A 19,059-nucleotide genomic window follows, 5' to 3' on the forward strand; every position below is an offset into this window, starting at 1 on the left:
GACATTTTCATTCAAGTATATTAATGTGGATATTCTGAAATGGGTTATAAGCTTAAAACATTGTCTTTGAGATAGAAATCACAGCCGCCATCCAGCCCATCTTCTCTAGGAGCGCTGTCGACATGCCAGGGGCCGCCTGCACTGAAGCAGCTACCCGGCTGTGGCCACGCCGAGCTGTAGCCAGTCATGCTTTCGGAACCGTCCATTCAGTCCGTCTCCTGGAGCAAGAAAGGAGAGAAAGCCAGAATCAGCGAGGCTCATTCACAAACCAGGCTCCAGAGCTCTGGTGCCACAGCAGGCGCAAAGCTGGGATTTATGAAAACATTCTCCAGAGCCCTGAAGTCCTGTCCTTGTATCCTACTTTTCTGCTACATGAGGGCAACTGCCAAAAACAGGCTGTTGAGGCGGTGAGGTGGCTGTTGGCATCTCCGAGGCCCGGGTGGTGTGGAGAGGCCCCTGCTGGGTCAGAGGAGTCACGATTCTGCCTCAGCGTCTGGTAAGCTGTCCATACAGACTGCTGCACACGTCTTCCCCACTCATTCCCCCTTTACGTGGGTGTCGGTAAAAGCTGTTCAGGAATTGCCTCAGGCTTACCTCCTTCTAACAGTTCGGCTGGTTTTAAGATTTATATTCATTCTGTTTTTAACATGCCTGTATAACCGAAGACCATAGCATATAAGGAATGATTTTTTAAGAGTTCTTATTAGGGTATTAGATGCTATTTTACTTAAAAACCAAAGCCTGACGTCATAAAATCCCAAACATTTGCCAATGTTTTTACATTTACAAATAAGACACTCCACTTCCATGTGGTCTACGAAACAGAAGCACCAGCTTTTAAGGACGGTCTGGCCCTTGGGCAGCATCGTGAAGACTGTACATTTGTTTTTAGAGGCAGGGTCTTGCTTTGTTCAGGCTGGAGGGCAGTGGCACAATCATAGCTCACTACAGCCTTGAACTCCTGGGCTCAAGCAAAGAGAACCTTCTGCCTCAGCCTCCAGAGGAGCTGCTTCAACCTCCATGATGGCATGGACTATAGGCGCATGCCACCATGCTCAGCTATTTTTCTTTTTGTGACAGAGTCTCACTGTCACCCAGGCTTGAGTGCAGTGGCATGATCTCAGCTCACTGCAACCTCTGCCGCCTGGGTTCAAGCAATTCTCCCGCCTCAGCCTCCTGACTAGCTGGAACTATGGGGACCTGCCACCACACCTGGCTAATTTTTTTGCCTTTTTAGTAGACCCAGGGTTTTACCATCTTGGCCAGGCTGGTCTCGAACTCCTGACCTCATGATCTGCCTGGCCTCAGTCTACCGAAGTGCTGGGATCACGGGTGTGAGCCACCGCGCCTGCCTATCAGCTAATTTTTTTTGAGACAGAGTCTCGCTCTGTTGCCCAGGCTGGAGAGCAGTGGCACAATCTTGGCTCACTGCAACCTCCGCCTCCTGGGTTCAAGCAATTCTCCTGCCTCAGCCTCCCAAGTAGCTGGGACTACAGGCACGTGCCACCGTGCCCAGCTAATTTTTGTATTTTGGTAGAGATGGGGTTTCACCTTGTTGACCAGGATGGTCTCGATCTCTTGACCTCGTGATCCGCCTGCCTTGGCCTCCCAAAGTGCTGGGATTACAGGCGTGACCCACTGCGCCCAGCCAGCTAATTATTTTTAAAAATTGCTTAGAGTCAGGGTCTCACCGTGTTGCTCAGTTTTATCTCAAACTCCTGTCCTCAAGCACTCCTGCTGCCTCTGCTTCCCAAATTGCTGGGACTACAGGTGTGAGCCACCATGCCCGGCCTTTAGACTGTGACTTCTAATACCTGGTTAAGGGACAGATGTGCTCTGGAAAAGATTTTAGACAGTTCCCACCCCCCCCACCCCCTTTTTTTTGACTACTCTCTTTGGTTCGCATTACACTTTGCATTTGAGTTAGAGTCTACTTTGCTGTCCAGGCTGGAATGCAGTGGTGCGATCTCCACTACTGCAACCTCCGCCTCCAGGGTTCAGGCAATCCTCCTGCCTCAGCCTCCTGCGTAGCTGGGACTACAGGTGTGCACCATTATGCCGAGCTAATTTTTGTATTTTAGGAGATGGGCTTTCAGCATGCTGGCCAGGCTGGCCTGGAACTCCTGACCTCAGATGATCTGCCCGCCTTGCCCTCCCAGAGTGCTGGCACAACAGGTGTGAGCTGCCGCACCCAGCCACATTACACTATTTTTACGACCTGCTTGAGCTGTGAGGACTCCACCAGAAGTGCATTGAGTCTTTACCGTCCTTCCAAGTGGAACGTGTCTCCAGTAGCAAGCTGGTAAAGCTCAAAAGGACTCCGGGTGCTACTCACCACCTTCTTCACACAGCCTTCTGGCTACCAGCCAAAGCAAACCTGAGCTGGAAAGCCTGTAACCCTTGTGCCAGCATCAGAGGCAGGGGCCCCGCTGGGCTTCTCAACCGTCCAGGGAAAAGGGGATGGGCGGCAGGCAGGGAAGGGCCGGCTTCATGGGTACTTACGTTTCTGGTTAAGCTCCTCACGTAGGCCCGTAGGTTCTGGTTAATGAAATTCACTGTTGTGCGGAAGACATCACGGAGTAAGGACGGCGTGTGATCGGCCACCTTCTTGGCCAGCAGCAGGGCCAGCACCAGCATGGTCTTCTCCTTGTCCATGTCCGTAGGGTGGGCCTGCAGCAGCTGCTCCAGGGCACTGGCCAGGTCCCTCCTCCGGTCCTGCACGGGGGTACACACACCCTGCGTCACCAATACTCAAAGGAAACAGAGTCCCCAGTCTGAAGCAGCCCTTCAAAGGGAAGTATTAAGTAGCCACGGCTGCTGCGTGGAAAGAATGAGAAACAGTTGAGTTTTGAGGCAACGGAAAGGGAAGACTGCCATCTCTCCCTGCAAGGGTGTCGCTGAGCAAACGCATGTGCAGTGAGCCCATGCGCTCACTGTTAGATGGTGATGGAATTCGAGAAGGCTGGGTCGGCCCTGGCCGTAAGGCACTTCGAGTCCAGAACTAGTGACCACCTGTGACACCTGAGGCCCATCATATTGGTGCAGACCTAGCTGAATGGAGGGGAGAAGGCGGTCGCATGGGGGAGCAAGCACAGACTGAGGCTGGCAAGGACCCTCCGGCCCGTCGGTTCACAGGCAGAATTACACGGGAGGGCGCCAGACACTCCTGTGTTCTAGGCAGCTGCTGGGAACAGCACGGGGATGGCTGGCCCTGCTGAACAGAAGCATAACTGGATTTCCGGGAGGTGCGCCTGCCTTTTCAGCTGGTAGAGTCAGAAAGGTAGGACTTTCTCTCCTCAGCTGTTGCTACAGGCCTGTATTCGGCAGCTCGGAGGATGTAGTCCTTCCTGCCAAACGTTTTGGGGACCCAGTGCTCCGGACCAGTCTCTGTGTCCCCCTCAGTGCCTAGCAAATGGCAGAGCTCAGGACGTGGTGTGGGTTCCAAACAAGGATCCAGCAGAGCCCAGGCTTACGGCCCTCACTGGCGCCTCCATTAACCCCTAAAACCGAACAAGGTGTCGGTACTTCTGTTAACCAAACATGCTTCATTCACTTCAAAGCCTTTTACCCTAAACTACTCCAGTTTAACATTCAGGTTTGCTGGATGTCAAGCAGCTGAATTCTTCTGGAAGGCAATGAACCTCGCCCTACGTCCAGTTAACTGTTGAGAGTTCCGGACTGGACGGTCACGAGATGAGTGTCCTCATGGAACAAACACTGGGCTGCCTGGTGAGAGGTGGGGCACACGCCCCTTGGCTCACTTGCCTGCCACGCGGTCCTCAGGCCTTCACTCACCTCCTCCGAGCGGCAGGCGTTCCTGAGCTGCAGGGCCAGGCGGTCCACCAGGTCCAGGGGGATGCTGCGGTCCATGCTGTCCCCGATGTGGGCGAGGTGCCTGGCAATGCTCCGGATGACGTCTTCTTGACTTTCAGAATCTGTATGTTTGGGCAGGGGTAGCAGAGACAAAGCAGACTCAGACAATGGCCCTGATACCCTCCCCGACACCACCCTGCCCCAGGAAATGACGCTTCTGTGCTTGGACAAGGCCAGTCCCTCCCTGTCCAGTGTAGCGCCGGCCCCCACTGGGCATGTGCTCTGCTCCACCAGGCCCACTGCGGGATGGCTGGGTACCAGCGCTGGGCTGGCTTCTAGGCAGTACCCAAGCTTGGGGCCCCAGCTGAGGCCTAGGCTCCCGCACAGGGGCACCATGTCCCCATGGGTAGGGCCGGCGAAGCTGGGGTGTCATAGCCACGCCTGAGGTACAAACCCAGCAGTGGTCTCATGGCTCACACAACCTGGCAGGGTTGGCCTTGGCCTGGGCAGCCGTTAAGAAGGGGCCCTGCGGGCCGATGGTGTCCCAGACCCACCTCCGCGCTTCCCAGCCTGAGACCCCCCTTCCTCAGTCTCATCTCAGGAAAACCCCAGTTGTCACTGGCACCGGAGGCCCTGGAGAACCTCCCCTGTCTTTATAACCGGAACTCACACCCTTGCCCCTTGGTCCTCCCCTGGTGCACAGCCTCCATGCTGCCCCTGCCTGAGGGCCACTGCACCTCCACAAGGACAACACTCACTGCTTCCTCCGTTTCTTCCTCAGCACTTGCTGATGCCCCTGCCGGAGGGTAAGCTCCCTCCCTGAGAGCTGTGATTTTTTTAATTTGTTTTGTCCACTGACATACCCAGCTCTTAAAGCAATGCAGGGCACTCAGTAGACGCTCAATAAACAATTGCAGGAACCAGGTGTGGTAGCGCACACCTGTGATCCCAGTGCTTTGGGAGGCTGAGGATGGAAGATTGCTTGAGGCCAGGAGGTAGAGGCTGCAGCGAGCCATGATTGCACCACCACATTCCAGCCTGAGGAACAGAGCAAAGCCCTGTCTCTACAAGAAACCAGTTCATTTTTTTGAGATAGAGTCTTGCTCTGTCGCCCAGGCTGGAGTGTAGTGGTGCGATCTCGGCTCACGGCAGTTTCCACCTCCCAGGTTCAAGCAAGTCTCATGCCTCAGCCTCCTGAATAGCTGGGATTACAGGTGTGTGCTACCACACCCAGCTAATTTTTGTATGTTTTAGAAAAGACAGTTTCACCATATTGGCCAGGCTAGTGTTGAACTCCTGACCTCAGGTGATCTGTCCACCTCGGCCTCCCACAGTGCCGAGATTACACCCAGCACTGGGATATCACCAAGCTCTACAAAAACTTTTAAAGGGCGGGGCGCGGTGGCTAACGCCTATAATCCCAGCACTTTGGGAGGCCGAGGCGCGTGGATCATGAGGTCAAGAGATCGAGACCATCCTGGTCAACAAGATGAAACCTTGTCTCTACTAAAAATACAAAAAATTAGCTGGGCATGGTGATGCACGCCTGTAGTCCCAGCTACTTGGGAGGCTGAGGCAGGAGAATTGCTTGAACCCAGGAGGCGGAGGTTGCGGTGAGCTGAGATTGCACCATTGCACTCCAGTCTGGGTAACAGCGAAACTCTGTCTCAAAAAAAAAAAAAAAAAAAACTTTTAAAGGAAGCCAGGTATACTGTACATATGTATAATCCCAGCTACACAGGAGGCTGAGGTGGGAGGACTCCCTGAAGCCAGAAGTTGAAGGCTGCAGTGAGCTGTGATCACACCATTGCACTCCAGCCTGGGCAACACAGTAAGACCCCATTTCTTAAAAAAAAATTTTAACTGCCTGAATGTTAATGGCCCCATACCTAGCTCATGGCCCCATACCTAGCTCATAGGAAGTGTTCAGAAGATGCCAGCTATTGTATTTCCTCCTGTTAAATCTATTTTCTCTGCTTACGACTTCCCTCTGGCTTTTGTGGTTTTAGGGCTGCTGCCCCCACCCTCAGTCAACCATTAAATCTCACCTTATGTTGCAAACACAATTATTTGGCCTGCCCTTGCCACTACCGCCACCCTGGTGGGAGTCCCCTGAGTGCTCCTCTGACAATGACAGCCCCACTCCCTGTCATCCAGTCCACTCCGCCACCTTCACAATACAGACCTCAGAGCAGGGCAGGGCAGGGTGGGGGAAGCGCGGTGCAAGGAGCAGGCACGTCCTTGGACTCTGTGCTCTGGGGCCTCACGGCCTCCCTGGAGTCTGTCGTGAAGCATGCAGTATGGTGACCACAGCACTTGCCTTCCAAACCTCTCAAATGCTCACCTCTGGGTAACCGACAAGTCATGACCCAGCCTCCAGGTACATCTGGCTTAACTTCCGTGCTTCCTTTCCAGTGGCAAACTCAACTATTCATTGTAGCTTTTTTTTCCTTTTTTTTTTTTTTTTTTGAGATGTCATCTCGCTCTGTCACCCAGGCTGGAGTGTAATGGCGCAATCTCAGCTCACTGCAACCTCTGCCTCCTGCAATTCTTTCCCTCAGCCTCCCAAGTAGCTGGGATTATAGGTGCCCTCCACCACGCCCAGCTAATTTTTGTATTTTTTTTTTTTTTTAGTAGAGGGGGGGTTTCATCGGTGTTGGCCAGGCTGGTCTTGAGCTCCTGACCTCATGATCCACCCACCTTGGCCTCCCAAAATGCTAGGATTACAGGCGTGAACGACCGTGCCCAGCCTCACTGCAGCTTTCATAGCTGCTGGGATTTTGCTTAAATGATAGCCATTCCCTCTTCCCAGTTTCCAAGGAACCAAATGTACCAGTCCTCAATGCCCAGCTCAGCTGCAGCTGTAGCTGTAGCCCCAAAGTCTTCCTGACTCTGCAGAGGGCCAGGCTCCCCCAGCACCGAATCTGTGCCTCATTCACGCAGGCTGTTCAGCTGCTTCAGTGATGGGCACATCCTCTCCCCCTCTGGCCACCAGTAGCAACAGGACTCTCCTGACCTGTCTGTCCAGCTGAGTGAACAGACTCACCAAAGAAACCCTGGTGGCCAGAGCCTCTACCTTGCCCCTCTTCCAGGGCTCACCAGGGACTAGATTCACATGCCAGTTTCCTACCAGTGCACCGGTCAGGCTAAGTGAACTGCCATGATCACTTTTTTCTCAGTCTAGAGGCAAAGGCCAGTGTGGAGAAGAGCAAGAGAAGAAAACCAGGGCAGACGGGACTGCAGTCGCCTTCACGGCAATACTGATGGCACCACTGTGCCTGCCCACTCCTGCCCTTCCTGTACCTTCCCACGGGGACCTGAGGCTTCTCCTCAGTTCAGGGCCAGCCAGAAGATTTGCTGGCTGGATTAGAGGGCAGAGATGGTCTCGGACACTCCCCCCAATCCCACCTCCTTCCGGGGCTAGTGGGCAACTCCAGCCACGTCCCCACGCATCTGATCTAAGGTGGGAGGCAGAAGACTGGGCCAGCTGTTGGTCTCCCCTGTAGCCAGCAGAGGGCAGCCGAACCCTCGAGCTTGGAAGGCCTGGGCTGGGGTCCTGGGAATTCCTGCAGGCTTTCAGGGCAGGGATTCTACCTGGGTCAGAATCCCCCAGGGCAGTGTCCTGCCCTAAAGCAGCCTGATGCAGGCAGCTGGAGTACAGCCCAAGGCCTGCACTTGGAAAAGGTTCCTTGTGTAATTCCAACATGCACACTACTGAAAGCCAGCGTTGCAGGGCTGGATATGGAAGTGTGTGAGCCTCCACACACCCCGTCATCCGCAAGGGACAGCCCCTGTCTGCAGAAGCAGCCCCTTGGCAAGGGGAGTGGAGCTGCATGCTGGAGGAGAGTGCAGGAATCAGCCACAGGAAAGGTGAACAGTCTGGAAGGCAGTGCCCTACAGGGGGAGGGAGGCTGAGCCCAGCTCAAGAAGGGCCTGACCCCACGTCCCGTCCCGGTGGTGAGACGGTGACATAGCCACAAGCTGTGAGGTCTGGAGCTAGTCATGTACGCTTTGCTAGACCTGGGTTTCCTCACCTGGAAATGAGCTTCCAAATACTTCCGTGTTCTTGTAGAAGTAATCACCGGGCAGAATGTGTACGAAAGGAAAAGTGTTGGGCATAGACAGGTGAAAAAGTCACCGTGAAACAAGTGGGCTTCAATCAATAGGATAGTCAGCCAGGCCTGCTCAGGGTGGCAGGGGCTGCACTGGCAGTGCCACCTGGGGGCTCTGCCCAGACTCAGCAATGCGCAGACCGACCAATAAGAATCTCCCTGGAGGTGAGACGCAGGCACCAGCATTTAAAGCACCAGGTTTTTGGGGTTTTTTTGAGACGGAGTTTTGCTCTTGTTACCGAGGCTGGAGTGCAATGGCACGGCTCACCGCAACTTCCGCCTCCTAAGCACCAGGTTCTGGAAAGGATGGATATAAGCCAAGTGGGTGAACCCCTTGAGTTATATAGTCCAGACAAGCGGTTTGCAATCTTTGTATCAGAATCATTTGGAAAGTTGGATAAAAACACCTTTTTTTCTTGGCGGAGTTTTGCTCTGGTTACCCAGGCTGGAGTGCAATGGCGCGATCTCGGCTCATGGCAACCTCCACCTCCTGGGTTCAGGCAATTCTCCTACCTCAGCCTCCTGAGTAGCTGGGATTACAGGCACGCGCCACCATGCCCAGCTATTTTTTGTATTTTTAGTAGAGACGGGGTTTCACCATGTTGACCAGGATGGTCTCGATCTCTTGACCTCGTGATCCACCCGCCTCGGCCTCCCAAAGTGCTGGGATTACAGGCTTGAGCCACCGCGCCCGGCCAAAACACCATTCTTTGTTGGTCCAGACAGGGGACTCAAGACTAGTACATGGGATTCGGGCTCATCAGAAAGGAAGAACTTTCTAACAGTCACCCAAAAATGGCTGGCAGTGAGCTCAGCCACGCTGGAGGGAACAAGCAGAGACCACTCAGGTGATGAAGTGATACCAACGTTTGTGGCCACTGAAACTGCAGAGGTGGCGGCTGAGCCCAGGGGTCCCTTCCAGCCCTGAGGCTCCCTGAATGCTACTGGCAACAGAAAAGCCCAGCTTTGGGGAAAGGGGGTGGGGCCGGCCACCTACCTGCCTCTATTCTCCCCACGTGGGAGTGGCTGCTGCGGTTGCCGTCGGTCTGCAGCTCCTCATCGGGCTCCTCCCACTGGGGCAGCTCGTGGCCCAGCGCCTCCAGCTCCCTGTGGAAGCTGTGGTTGGAGCAGCTTTGGAGGAAGCCAAACACCAGCAGGTTTGTGATGCGCTCATCCTGGAGGTCGGAACCATTGCTGACCTGAGGGGAAAGGGGAGTCAGGAAGACCTGGGGACCCCGGCCAGGCCGTGCAGCTGGCCCAAAAGAGCCTCACAGGCCCCAGAGAGCTGAGGGACCCCCATGGGCTGGAGGGCCCTGCAGGAGGTCTCAGCAGGCCGAGGCCAGGTCTGCAGCCCCGGCTTTGAGCAGCATCACCTGTAGATGGCGGGGAATGGCCGACTCTGCAGACAGGGATTCCTGTGCAGAGAAATCTGCTGGCTCTCCTGAAACACGCAGCTGGGGAGCGAGAAGGCCACGCGAGTATCACGTGGACGCCGCCCGCCATCCTGTGCTCGCACGCTTTCTTCAATCCCCCGCAGGCTTCAGCAATCTGAGCCCACCTTTCCTGGCTGACTTTCCAGCAGGCGGAGCCCCTTTCTTCCCCTCATCTGCTTCATGGGCTCAGGAAGTACTGAGCAGATAAGATTTTCAGTGACTACTGGGGAGCAGTGACCGCATCTGGTTCACTTCGGGTGGGTGCGTCCTTAAACCGAACTCCACAGGGAGCGGAGGGGCGGCTCTGGCTCCACCGCGAGGGGCTGGCGGTGCGGCTGGTGTCTGTGCCGCGGGAGACGGCGTGGGTTTGGGCGCCGACTGCGTTTGGGGCTGTGGTCTGCAGCCAGGTGTGCCAGGGTAGAGAGAGGCCTAGGGTGGAAGACGCTGGGATCTGCCCCGGTTCTCAGGGAACAGACCTCCTGGGCAGCCAGAGAAAGGCCGGAGGGAAGACGCGAGCGTGGGAGGGAGGTAGGAGGGTAGGCGGGGGCGCGGGAGGGTAGACGGAGTGCAGGCAGAATTTTTTCTATCCTCTAAGTTCGTAATATTTTTCATCAAAAACCTTTGAGAGGACAGGTTTCTTTTTTTTTCTGAGGCAGAGTCTCACTCTGTTGCCCAGGCTGAAATGCAGTGGTGGGATCTCAGCTCACTGCAACCTGCACCTCCCAAGTTCAAGCGATTGTCCCACCTCAGCCTCTTGAGTAGCTGGGATTAGAGGCGTGCGCCACCATGACCAGCTAATTTTTATATTTTTAGTAGAGACAGACTTTCACCATGTTGGCCAGGCTGGTCTCAAACTTCTGACCTCAAGTGATCCTTCTGCCTCCACCTCCCAAAGTGGGATTACTGGGGTGAACCACCATGCTCAGCCTCTAAACCTACTTTTGATAAAAGACTTGATATTTATTTATCATTTTAGATCATAGGAAAAAAATATGTAAGAGAAACCATCAAGACAGGAAATCCTGCAAGACATGTCACAGAAGTGATCTAATGGAGGCAGAAATAGTATCAATTCCACACGAAGCAAAAGGTGGTACTGGCTGGGCACGGCGGCTCATGCCTGCAATCCCGGCACTTTGGAAGGCCAAGGCCGGTGAATCACTTGAGGCCAAGAGTTCAAGACCAGCCTGGCCAACATGGTGAAACTCCGTCTCTACTAAAAATACAAAAATTAGCTGGGTTTGGTGGTGCGTGCCTGTAATCCCAGCTACTCAAGAGGCTAAGGCAAGAGAATTGCTTGAACCTGGGAGGCAGAGGTTACGGTAAGCTGAGATCGCGCCACCGCACTCCAGCCTGGGTGACAGAGCAAGACTCCGTCTCAAAAAAAAAAAAAAAAGAAAAAGTACCTACCCAATGTATTTTGATAAACTGGAAAAATTCTGTTCCCCAAACCTGACAAAAAAAACAATAAAAATAAAACCACTCTCATTGTCTTTGTCTTTTCAAATATCAGAGAAACCAAAGAGGCAGCAGTTGGAAGATGCTGATGAGTAAAAAAGCAGAGTCCTCCACGCTTCCTAAAGGAAAATCAGGAAGACCGATTTCATTGTTGTCATGACAGGCGGGTCTGTCTGGCTCTGCTGCCCGGGCTGGAGTGCAGTGGCGCGACCTCGGCTCACCGCAGCCTCAAACTCCTGGGGTCAAGCAATCCACCCACTCTGCCTCCCAGAGTGCTGGGGTTACAGGCGTGAGCTGCCGTGCCGTGTAAAGTGGTAAATGTGCTGTTACGTGCATTTTATCAGGTATTTTTTTTTTACTACAGGAAGAAAAAAATATCTACACAGAGGCCGGGTATGGTGGCTCACACCACTTTGGGAAGCCAAGGTGGGTAGATTGCCTGAGTTCAGGAGTTCGGGACCAGCCTGGGGAACACGGTGAAACTCCATCTTTACTAAAAATACAAAAAATTAGCTGGGCATGGCGGCATGTGCCTGTAATCTCAGCTACTTGGGAGGCTAAGACAGGAGAATTGCTTGAGCCCGGGAGGCAGAGGTTGCAGTGAACCAAGATCACGCCATTGCACTCCAGCCTGGGCAATAGAGTAAGACTCCATCTCAAAAAAAAAAAAAAAAGAAAAATCTACACAGAATAAAATTTCTGATAGGGGCCAGGCACAGTGGCTCATACCTGTAATCCCAGCACTTTGGGAGGCTGAGGTGGGTGGATCACAAGGTCAAGAGATTGAGACCATCCTGACTAACATGGTGAAACCCCAGCTCTACTAAAAATACAAAAATTAGCTGGGCGTGGTGGCAGGTTCCTGTAATCCCAGCTACTTGGGAGGCTGAGGCAGGAGAATCGCTTGAACCTGGGAGGCAGAGGTTGCAGTGAGCCGAGATTGTGCCACTGCACTCCAGCCTGGGTGACAGAGCAAGACTGTGCCTCAAAAAAAAGGAAAAAGAAAAATTCTGAGCATGGTGGTGTACCTATTACCTATTTCTCCATCTAAATAAAAAAGTTCTGATGGAAAAAAAGCCTGAACCCTAGAATTTAAGGGAAGGTTTCGAAGTGTTTTGCTGTGACCCCGGCTCTGTGGGCCTGGGCAGGTGCCTCACTGCTGCCTCAGCTTTCTCACCCCGAAAGCAAGAAAGGGCAGTGCTAGGAGTGGCGAGGTGACATCCAGCCTCCTCCACTGAGGGTGCCAGGGGAAGAGGCGGGCGGGAGGGAGGGCAGCTGGGCGGGCAGGCGCCTCCGTGAGTCAGGGCACCGTGCGGGTGACGGTGGTGTTCTACCTGCCAACACCTCCAGAGCACGAAGCAGGAACAGCAGCCGCCAGTGCGAAGGGACGGAGGCACCCCCAGAGCGGTCTTTTGGGCACTGACAAGGAGCCTGCATCAGGATGGGGGGAGCTCCTGCAATCTCCTGTTCGTGTAACTGACATCGCTACCAGGATGAAATCCACACCATCCCCACCTCTGGAGAGGGCGCCCAGCAGGAGCGGCTTGAGAACCTCCCGGGAGCCAGGGGCTCTCCATGCTCAGGACCCGCGACACAGGCCACCGGTCACTAGGCACCAAGGCATTAGACTTCACAGATGCCTCCCCAGAGGCTGCCAGGACTGTGAGGACCTGAGCTCAGCAGGAGGGGGCTCTGAGGCCGTGCGTGGAGAGAGGTTCCTGACCCGTGCGCTGTGGGGTCCTGAAACTGTTTAAAGGGAAGGAGAGACAAGGAGTGGCTTGGACAGTCCCGCTCCCAGAATGCCACTGCTTTCATCTTAAAGACAGGGTCTTACTATGTTGCCCAGATTTGTCTCAATCCAACTCCTGGCCTCAAGCAATCCCCCTGCCTCTGCGTCTCACGTCACTGGGACTCTGCGTGTGAGCCACCTCGCACGGCTATGAAGGGAAATTTAAATTCAGTGGGTTACAAAAATCTGGAAACACCTTACAGTTTACAGCACTTTTACTTGAACTTACTGATGTATTTGCTCCTCACAACGTGGGTTAGACACAAATATCCGTGTCTTGCTCTTATAGTTGAGAATGACCTAAAACGCTGACCGAACACGCGCGTTCTTGTTCTTACATCTCTGTGTTTGTCTGGACAGGCTGGAGTGCACTGGCACAATCATGGCTCACTGCAGCCCCGGCCTCCTGGCCTCAAGGAATCCGCCTGCCTTAGCCTCCCAAAGTGCTGGGACCCATAGCCCATTAAATGGTCTTCAACCAAAAGCCCCCTTGCCCTTGCGGTGAGCCGCAGGCACCGTGTGGAGGGCTGTATCCAAAACAGAGCACAAGGAAGGTGCAGGGCAGGGACAGGGATGACCTCCCAGCTCCCACCTGCTTCAGTGAAGGGACTGGGCAGGGTTCCTCTGTGCCAAGCTGTGATAAGGGCCAGGCGGACTCAGCCTCAGCCCTCAGGCATGTGTGCTGGGGGACACGTGGGCCCTCACCCCTCGCCTCCCAGCCCCCAACAAGGCACCCTTTAGGGGATCTGGCCTCTGACCTCGCAGTCCATGGCCTGGGCAGTGCAGCGGCGGCTCACTCCTGGCTCAGGGTGTCCAGGCGGCGACCTGGAAGAGGACACACACAGGGTCGGGGGCTGCTCCTGGGAAGCCCTGCTCGGGACCCCTCGGCAGGAGCACACAGCTGGCCTGGACTCCAGAAACGGCGGCTCGGCCCAGGTCCTGGCCCAGCCAGCACGCCCTGGGTTTCTTTCTCCTTGGCCAGAGCCAAGCTTTCTTTTTCTCATTCCAGAGACTCCCAGAGGCCCTCAGCACTCTGGGGCCGATCCCACACCGGGGTCCAGCCTTCCCGTGCCACGCCGGGAAGACCTCAGGCATCAGAGAGACAGGGCCTTAATCTCACAAATGACTTCATTGCCATAAAATGTAAAATGTTTATAAAGAGAGAGAATGAATTTGACAAAAGATTAAAGCTTCTGGCTGGACGCACTGGCTCACACCTGCAATCCCAGTACTTTGGGAGGCCAAGGCGGGCGGATCACTTGAGGTCAGGAGTTTGAGGCCAGCCTGGCCAATGTGGTGAAACCCCGTCTCTACTAAAAATACAAAAATTAGCTGGGTGTGGTAGTGCATGCCTGTAATCCCAGCTACTTGGGAGGCTGAGGCAGGAGAACTGCTTGAACCCGGGAGATGGAGGTTGTAGTGAGCCGACATCATGCCACTGCACTCCAGCCTGGGTGACAGAGCGAGATTTCATCTCAAAAAAAAAAAAAAAAAAAAATGAGCTGAGTATGGTGGGGCACCTCTAACTATTTCCCAGATACTTGGGAGGCCGAGGCCAGAGGATCGCTTAAGCCCAGGAGTTCAAGGCTGCAGGAGCTAGGATGGCACCACTGCACTCCAGCCTGGGCACAGAGTGAGATCCTGGCTCTCAAATAAAAGAATGACCAGTCTGGCCAACATGGTGAAACCCCATCTCTACAAAAATACAAAATTAGCCAGGTGTGGTGGTGCAAGCCCTGTGGTCCCAGCTACTTGGGAGGCTGGGGCAGGAGGATCACTTAAGCCCAGGAGGTGGAGGTTGCACTGAGTGGAGATCACACCACTGCACTCCAGCCTGGGTTCAGAGAGAGACCCTGTCTGATAAAAGAGAGAGAGAGAGAGAGATCTGTGTGGGCATCCGTATAGTAAGTGTCTTAAAAAGAACAAAAATTTCTACAGAACACTGTGAATAGAATAATCCTGTTTGAGAAAGAGTGTGTGTGTGTGTGTGTGTGTGTGTGTATGCGCGCGCGCACGCGTGTGTAGACACAATATTGTGTTGAACCAAATGAAATAGCCATTTCGTAGGACAAACCCAACTACTGGCAATTTCACATGGTTCCTGAATACACAGGAAATAAAAAACAAACAGAGGTGTGACAATCTGCCCATGCCCAGGCAGAGAGGAGGTGGCAGGAACCAGCACTGACCGGCGCCTCGCCTACCTCCCTGCCTTGGGGCTCCCGCAGGCCTGGGGACTCTGCACTGCTGCAGGCTGCACCCCACTCCCTCACTGGGGAGCCCAGGAGAAACCCTGGCCGGGCGTGGCTGTGCAGTACATAGGAAAGGGGCCAAGAGCAAATGACCAAGCAGCATGTGGACACAGGGAGGTGCCAAGACCCGACTCCAGGGCCATCCTTGGGCTCCACAGAGTGTGGAGGGGAGGAGGAATGGGAGCCTGCACCCACACGAGACGAAGCACAGGACAGAGCCCACCCCAGGAAACACACCACAGAGGCCACAGCAGCCCCCAGGGCCACTGCCCAGGCCACGGCACAGTGGACCAGACCCTGGCCTCCCCAGCAAGGTCTGGAGCCCCCGCCCCTCATCACTTTATCCTCCAAGGAACAACTTCAGGGGTCTCCGTGGGGAAAGTGCCCACTGTCACCCTGAGCTCACAAAATCAGCTTCCTTCACACTCAGACACACGCCCATGCCACAAGCAGACCGTGGCCACCTCGGCACTGCAGCGAGCCCCCAGCAGACACAAACGCTGTGTCTCAGGCAGTGGTTCTCAGCCAGGCGACGTGGACACCCAGGGACTATGAGGTGCTGTCTGCGGACATTTAGGGGGCGCTCCTGGCACCTAGCAAGTAGCGGTCGGGGCACTGCTGAACACCCTACAATGCTTAGGGCAGCACACAACTCATCTGGCCCAAAATGCCACTAGTGCTCAGGGCCAAAGTCCCACACCAGTGCGTTCATATACACAGAGGAGTACTGCTAACCCACAGCAGTGCGTTCATATACACAGAGGAATACGGCTAACCCACAGCAGTGCGTTCATATACAGAGGAATACCGCTAACCCCCAGCAGTGCGTTCATATACAGAGGAATACCGCTAACCCACAGCAGTGCGTTCATATACACAGAGGAATACGGCTAACCCACAGCAGTGCGTTCATATACAGAGGAATACCGCTAACCCACAGCAGTGCGTTCATATACACAGAGGAATACCGCTAACCCACAGCAGTGCGTTCATATACAGAGGAATACCGCTAACCCACAGCAGTGCGTTCATATACAGAGGAATACCGCTAACCCACAGCAGTGCGTTCATATACAGAGGAATACCGCTAACCCACAGCAGTGCGTTCATATACAGAGGAATACCGCTAACCCACAGCAGTGCGTTCATATACAGAGGAATACCGCTAACCCACAGCAGTGCGTTCATATACAGAGGAATACGGCTAACCCACAGCAGTGCGTTCATATACAGAGGAATACCGCTAACCCACAGCAGTGCGTTCATATACAGAGGAATACCGCTAACCCACAGCAGTGCGTTCATATACACAGAGGAATACCGCTAACCCACAGCAGTGCGTTCATATACAGAGGAATACCGCTAACCCACAGCAGTGCGTTCATATACAGAGGAATACCGCTAACCCACAGCAGTGCGTTCATATACAGAGGAATACCGCTAACCCACAGCAGTGCGTTCATATACAGAGGAATACCGCTAACCCACAGCAGTGCGTTCATATACACAGAGGAATACCGCTAACCCACAGCAGTGCGTTCATATACAGAGGAATACCGCTAACCCACAGCAGTGCGTTCATATACAGAGGAATACCGCTAACCCACAGCAGTGCGTTCATATACAGAGGAATACCGCTAACCCACAGCAGTGCGTTCATATACAGAGGAATACCGCTAACCCACAGCAGTGCGTTCATATACAGAGGAATACCGCTAACCCACAGCAGTGCGTTCATATACAGAGGAATACCGCTAACCCACAGCAGTGCGTTCATATACAGAGGAATACCGCTAACCCACAGCAGTGCGTTCATATACAGAGGAATACCGCTAACCCACAGCAGTGCGTTCATATACAGAGGAATACCGCTAACCCACAGCAGTGCGTTCATATACACAGAGGAGTACCGCTAACCCACAGCAGTGCGTTCATATACACAGAGGAATACGGCTAACCCACAGCAGTGCGTTCATATACAGAGGAATACCGCTAACCCACAGCAGTGCGTTCATATACACAGAGGAATACCGCTAACCCACAGCAGTGCGTTCATATACACAGAGGAATACCGCTAACCCACAGCAGTGCGTTCATATACACAGAGGAGTACCGCTAACCCACAGCAGTGCGTTCATATACACAGAGGAATACGGCTAACCCACAGCAGTGCGTTCATATACAGAGGAATACCGCTAACCCACAGCAGTGCGTTCATATACACAGAGGAATACCGCTAACCCACAGCAGTGCGTTCATATACACAGAGGAATACCGCTAACCCACACCAGTATGTCGCATACACAGCGAGTACCACTAACCCATAGCAGTGTCTAATATACACAGAGGACTACCCCTAACCCACACCGGTGTGTCATATACGAAGAATACCCCTAACCCACACCGGCGTGTCACACAGAGGAATACAGCTAACCCACAGCAATGTCACATACAGAGGAATACTGCTAACCCACAGCAGTGTGTCACATACACAGAGGAATACTGCTAACCCACAGCAGTGTGTCCCATACACAGAGGAGTAGTGCTAACCCACAGCAGTGTGTCACATACACAGAGGAGTACCGCCAACCCACAGCAGTGTGTCCCATACACAGAGGAGTACCGCTAACCCACAGCAGTGTGTCACACAGAGGAGTACCGCCAACCCACAGCAGTGTGTCACATACACAGAGGAATACCGCTAACCCACAGCAGTGTGTCACATACACAGAGGAATACTGCTAACCCACAGCAGTGTGTCACATACACAGAGGAATACCACTAACCCACAGCAGTGTGTCACATACACAGAGGAGTACCGCTACCCCACAGCAGTGTGTCACATACACAGAGGAGTACCGCCAACCCACAGCAGTGTGTCACATACACAGACAAATACGGCTAACCCACAGCAGTGTGTCACATAGAGGAATATGGCTACCCCACAGCAGCGTGTCACATACCCAGAGGAATACAGCTAACACACCTGTGTGTCACATACACAGAGGAATACGGCTACCCCACAGCAGTGTGTCACATACACAGAGGAATACGGCTACCCCACAGCAGTATGTCACATACACAGAGGAATATGGCTAACCCACACCTGTGTGTCACATACACAGAGGAATACCGCCAACCCACAGCAGTGTGTCACATACACAGAGGAATACGGCTACCCCACAGCAGTGTGTCACATACACAGAGGAATACGGCTACCCCACAGCAGTGCGTTCATATACACAGAGGAATACCGCTAACCCACAGCAGTGCGTTCATATACACAGAGGAATACCGCTAACCCACAGTAGTGCGTTCATATACACAGAGGAGTACCGCTAACCCACAGCAGTGCGTTCATATACACAGAGGAATACGGCTAACCCACAGCAGTGCGTTCATATACAGAGGAATACCGCTAACCCACAGCAGTGCGTTCATATATACAGAGGAATACCGCTAACCCACAGCAGTGCGTTCATATACACAGAGGAATACCGCTAACCCACAGCAGTGCGTTCATATACACAGAGGAATACCGCTAACCCACAGCAGTGCGTTCATATACACAGAGGAATACGGCTAACCCACAGCAGTGCGTTCATATACACAGAGGAATACCGCTAACCCACAGCAGTGCGTTCATATACACAGAGGAATACCGCTAACCCACAGCAGTGCGTTCATACACAGAGGAATACCGCTAACCCACAGCAGTGCGTTATATACACAGAGGAATACCGCTAACCCACACCAGTGCGTTCATATACACAGAGGAATACCGCTAACCCACAGCAGTGCGTTCATATACACAGAGGAATACCGCTAACCCACAGCAGTGCGTTCATACACAGAGGAATACGGCTAACCCACAGCAGTGCGTTCATATACACAGAGGAATACCGCTAACCCACAGCAGTGCGTTCATATACACAGAGGAATACGGCTAACCCACAGCAGTGCGTTCATATACACAGAGGAATACGGCTAACCCACAGCAGTGCGTTCATATACACAGAGGAATACCGCTAACCCACAGCAGTGCATTCATATACAGAGGAATACCGCTAACCCACAGCAGTGCATTCATACACAGAGGAATACCGCTAACCCACAGCAGTGCGTTCATATACACAGAGGAATACCGCTAACCCACAGCAGTGCGTTCATATACACAGAGGAATACCGCTAACCCACAGCAG

General features: G+C 53.6%; 1 protein-coding gene across 2 annotated transcripts in view; it reads right to left on the reverse strand.

The window, feature by feature from the left end:
- Positions 1–19,059, reverse strand: part of BID (BH3 interacting domain death agonist) — a 33,132-nt gene continuing 14,073 nt past the window's right edge. For both annotated transcript variants that reach the window (XM_017977820.4, XM_035287156.3), the window contains exons 2-6: positions 13,364–13,430; positions 8,923–9,124; positions 3,796–3,935; positions 2,503–2,715; positions 1–218 (exon numbers count right to left, since the gene is read on the reverse strand). In XM_017977820.4, the coding sequence (XP_017833309.3) occupies positions 207–218; positions 2,503–2,715; positions 3,796–3,935; positions 8,923–9,124; positions 13,364–13,375 (579 nt within the window). In that variant the 5' untranslated portion in view covers positions 13,376–13,430 and the 3' untranslated portion in view covers positions 1–206. The remainder of the gene's footprint in view (positions 219–2,502; positions 2,716–3,795; positions 3,936–8,922; positions 9,125–13,363; positions 13,431–19,059) is intronic.

This window comes from Callithrix jacchus, chromosome 1 (genome assembly GCF_049354715.1).
Source record: "Callithrix jacchus isolate 240 chromosome 1, calJac240_pri, whole genome shotgun sequence".
NCBI classification, from domain to species: Eukaryota; Metazoa; Chordata; class Mammalia; order Primates; family Cebidae; genus Callithrix; species Callithrix jacchus.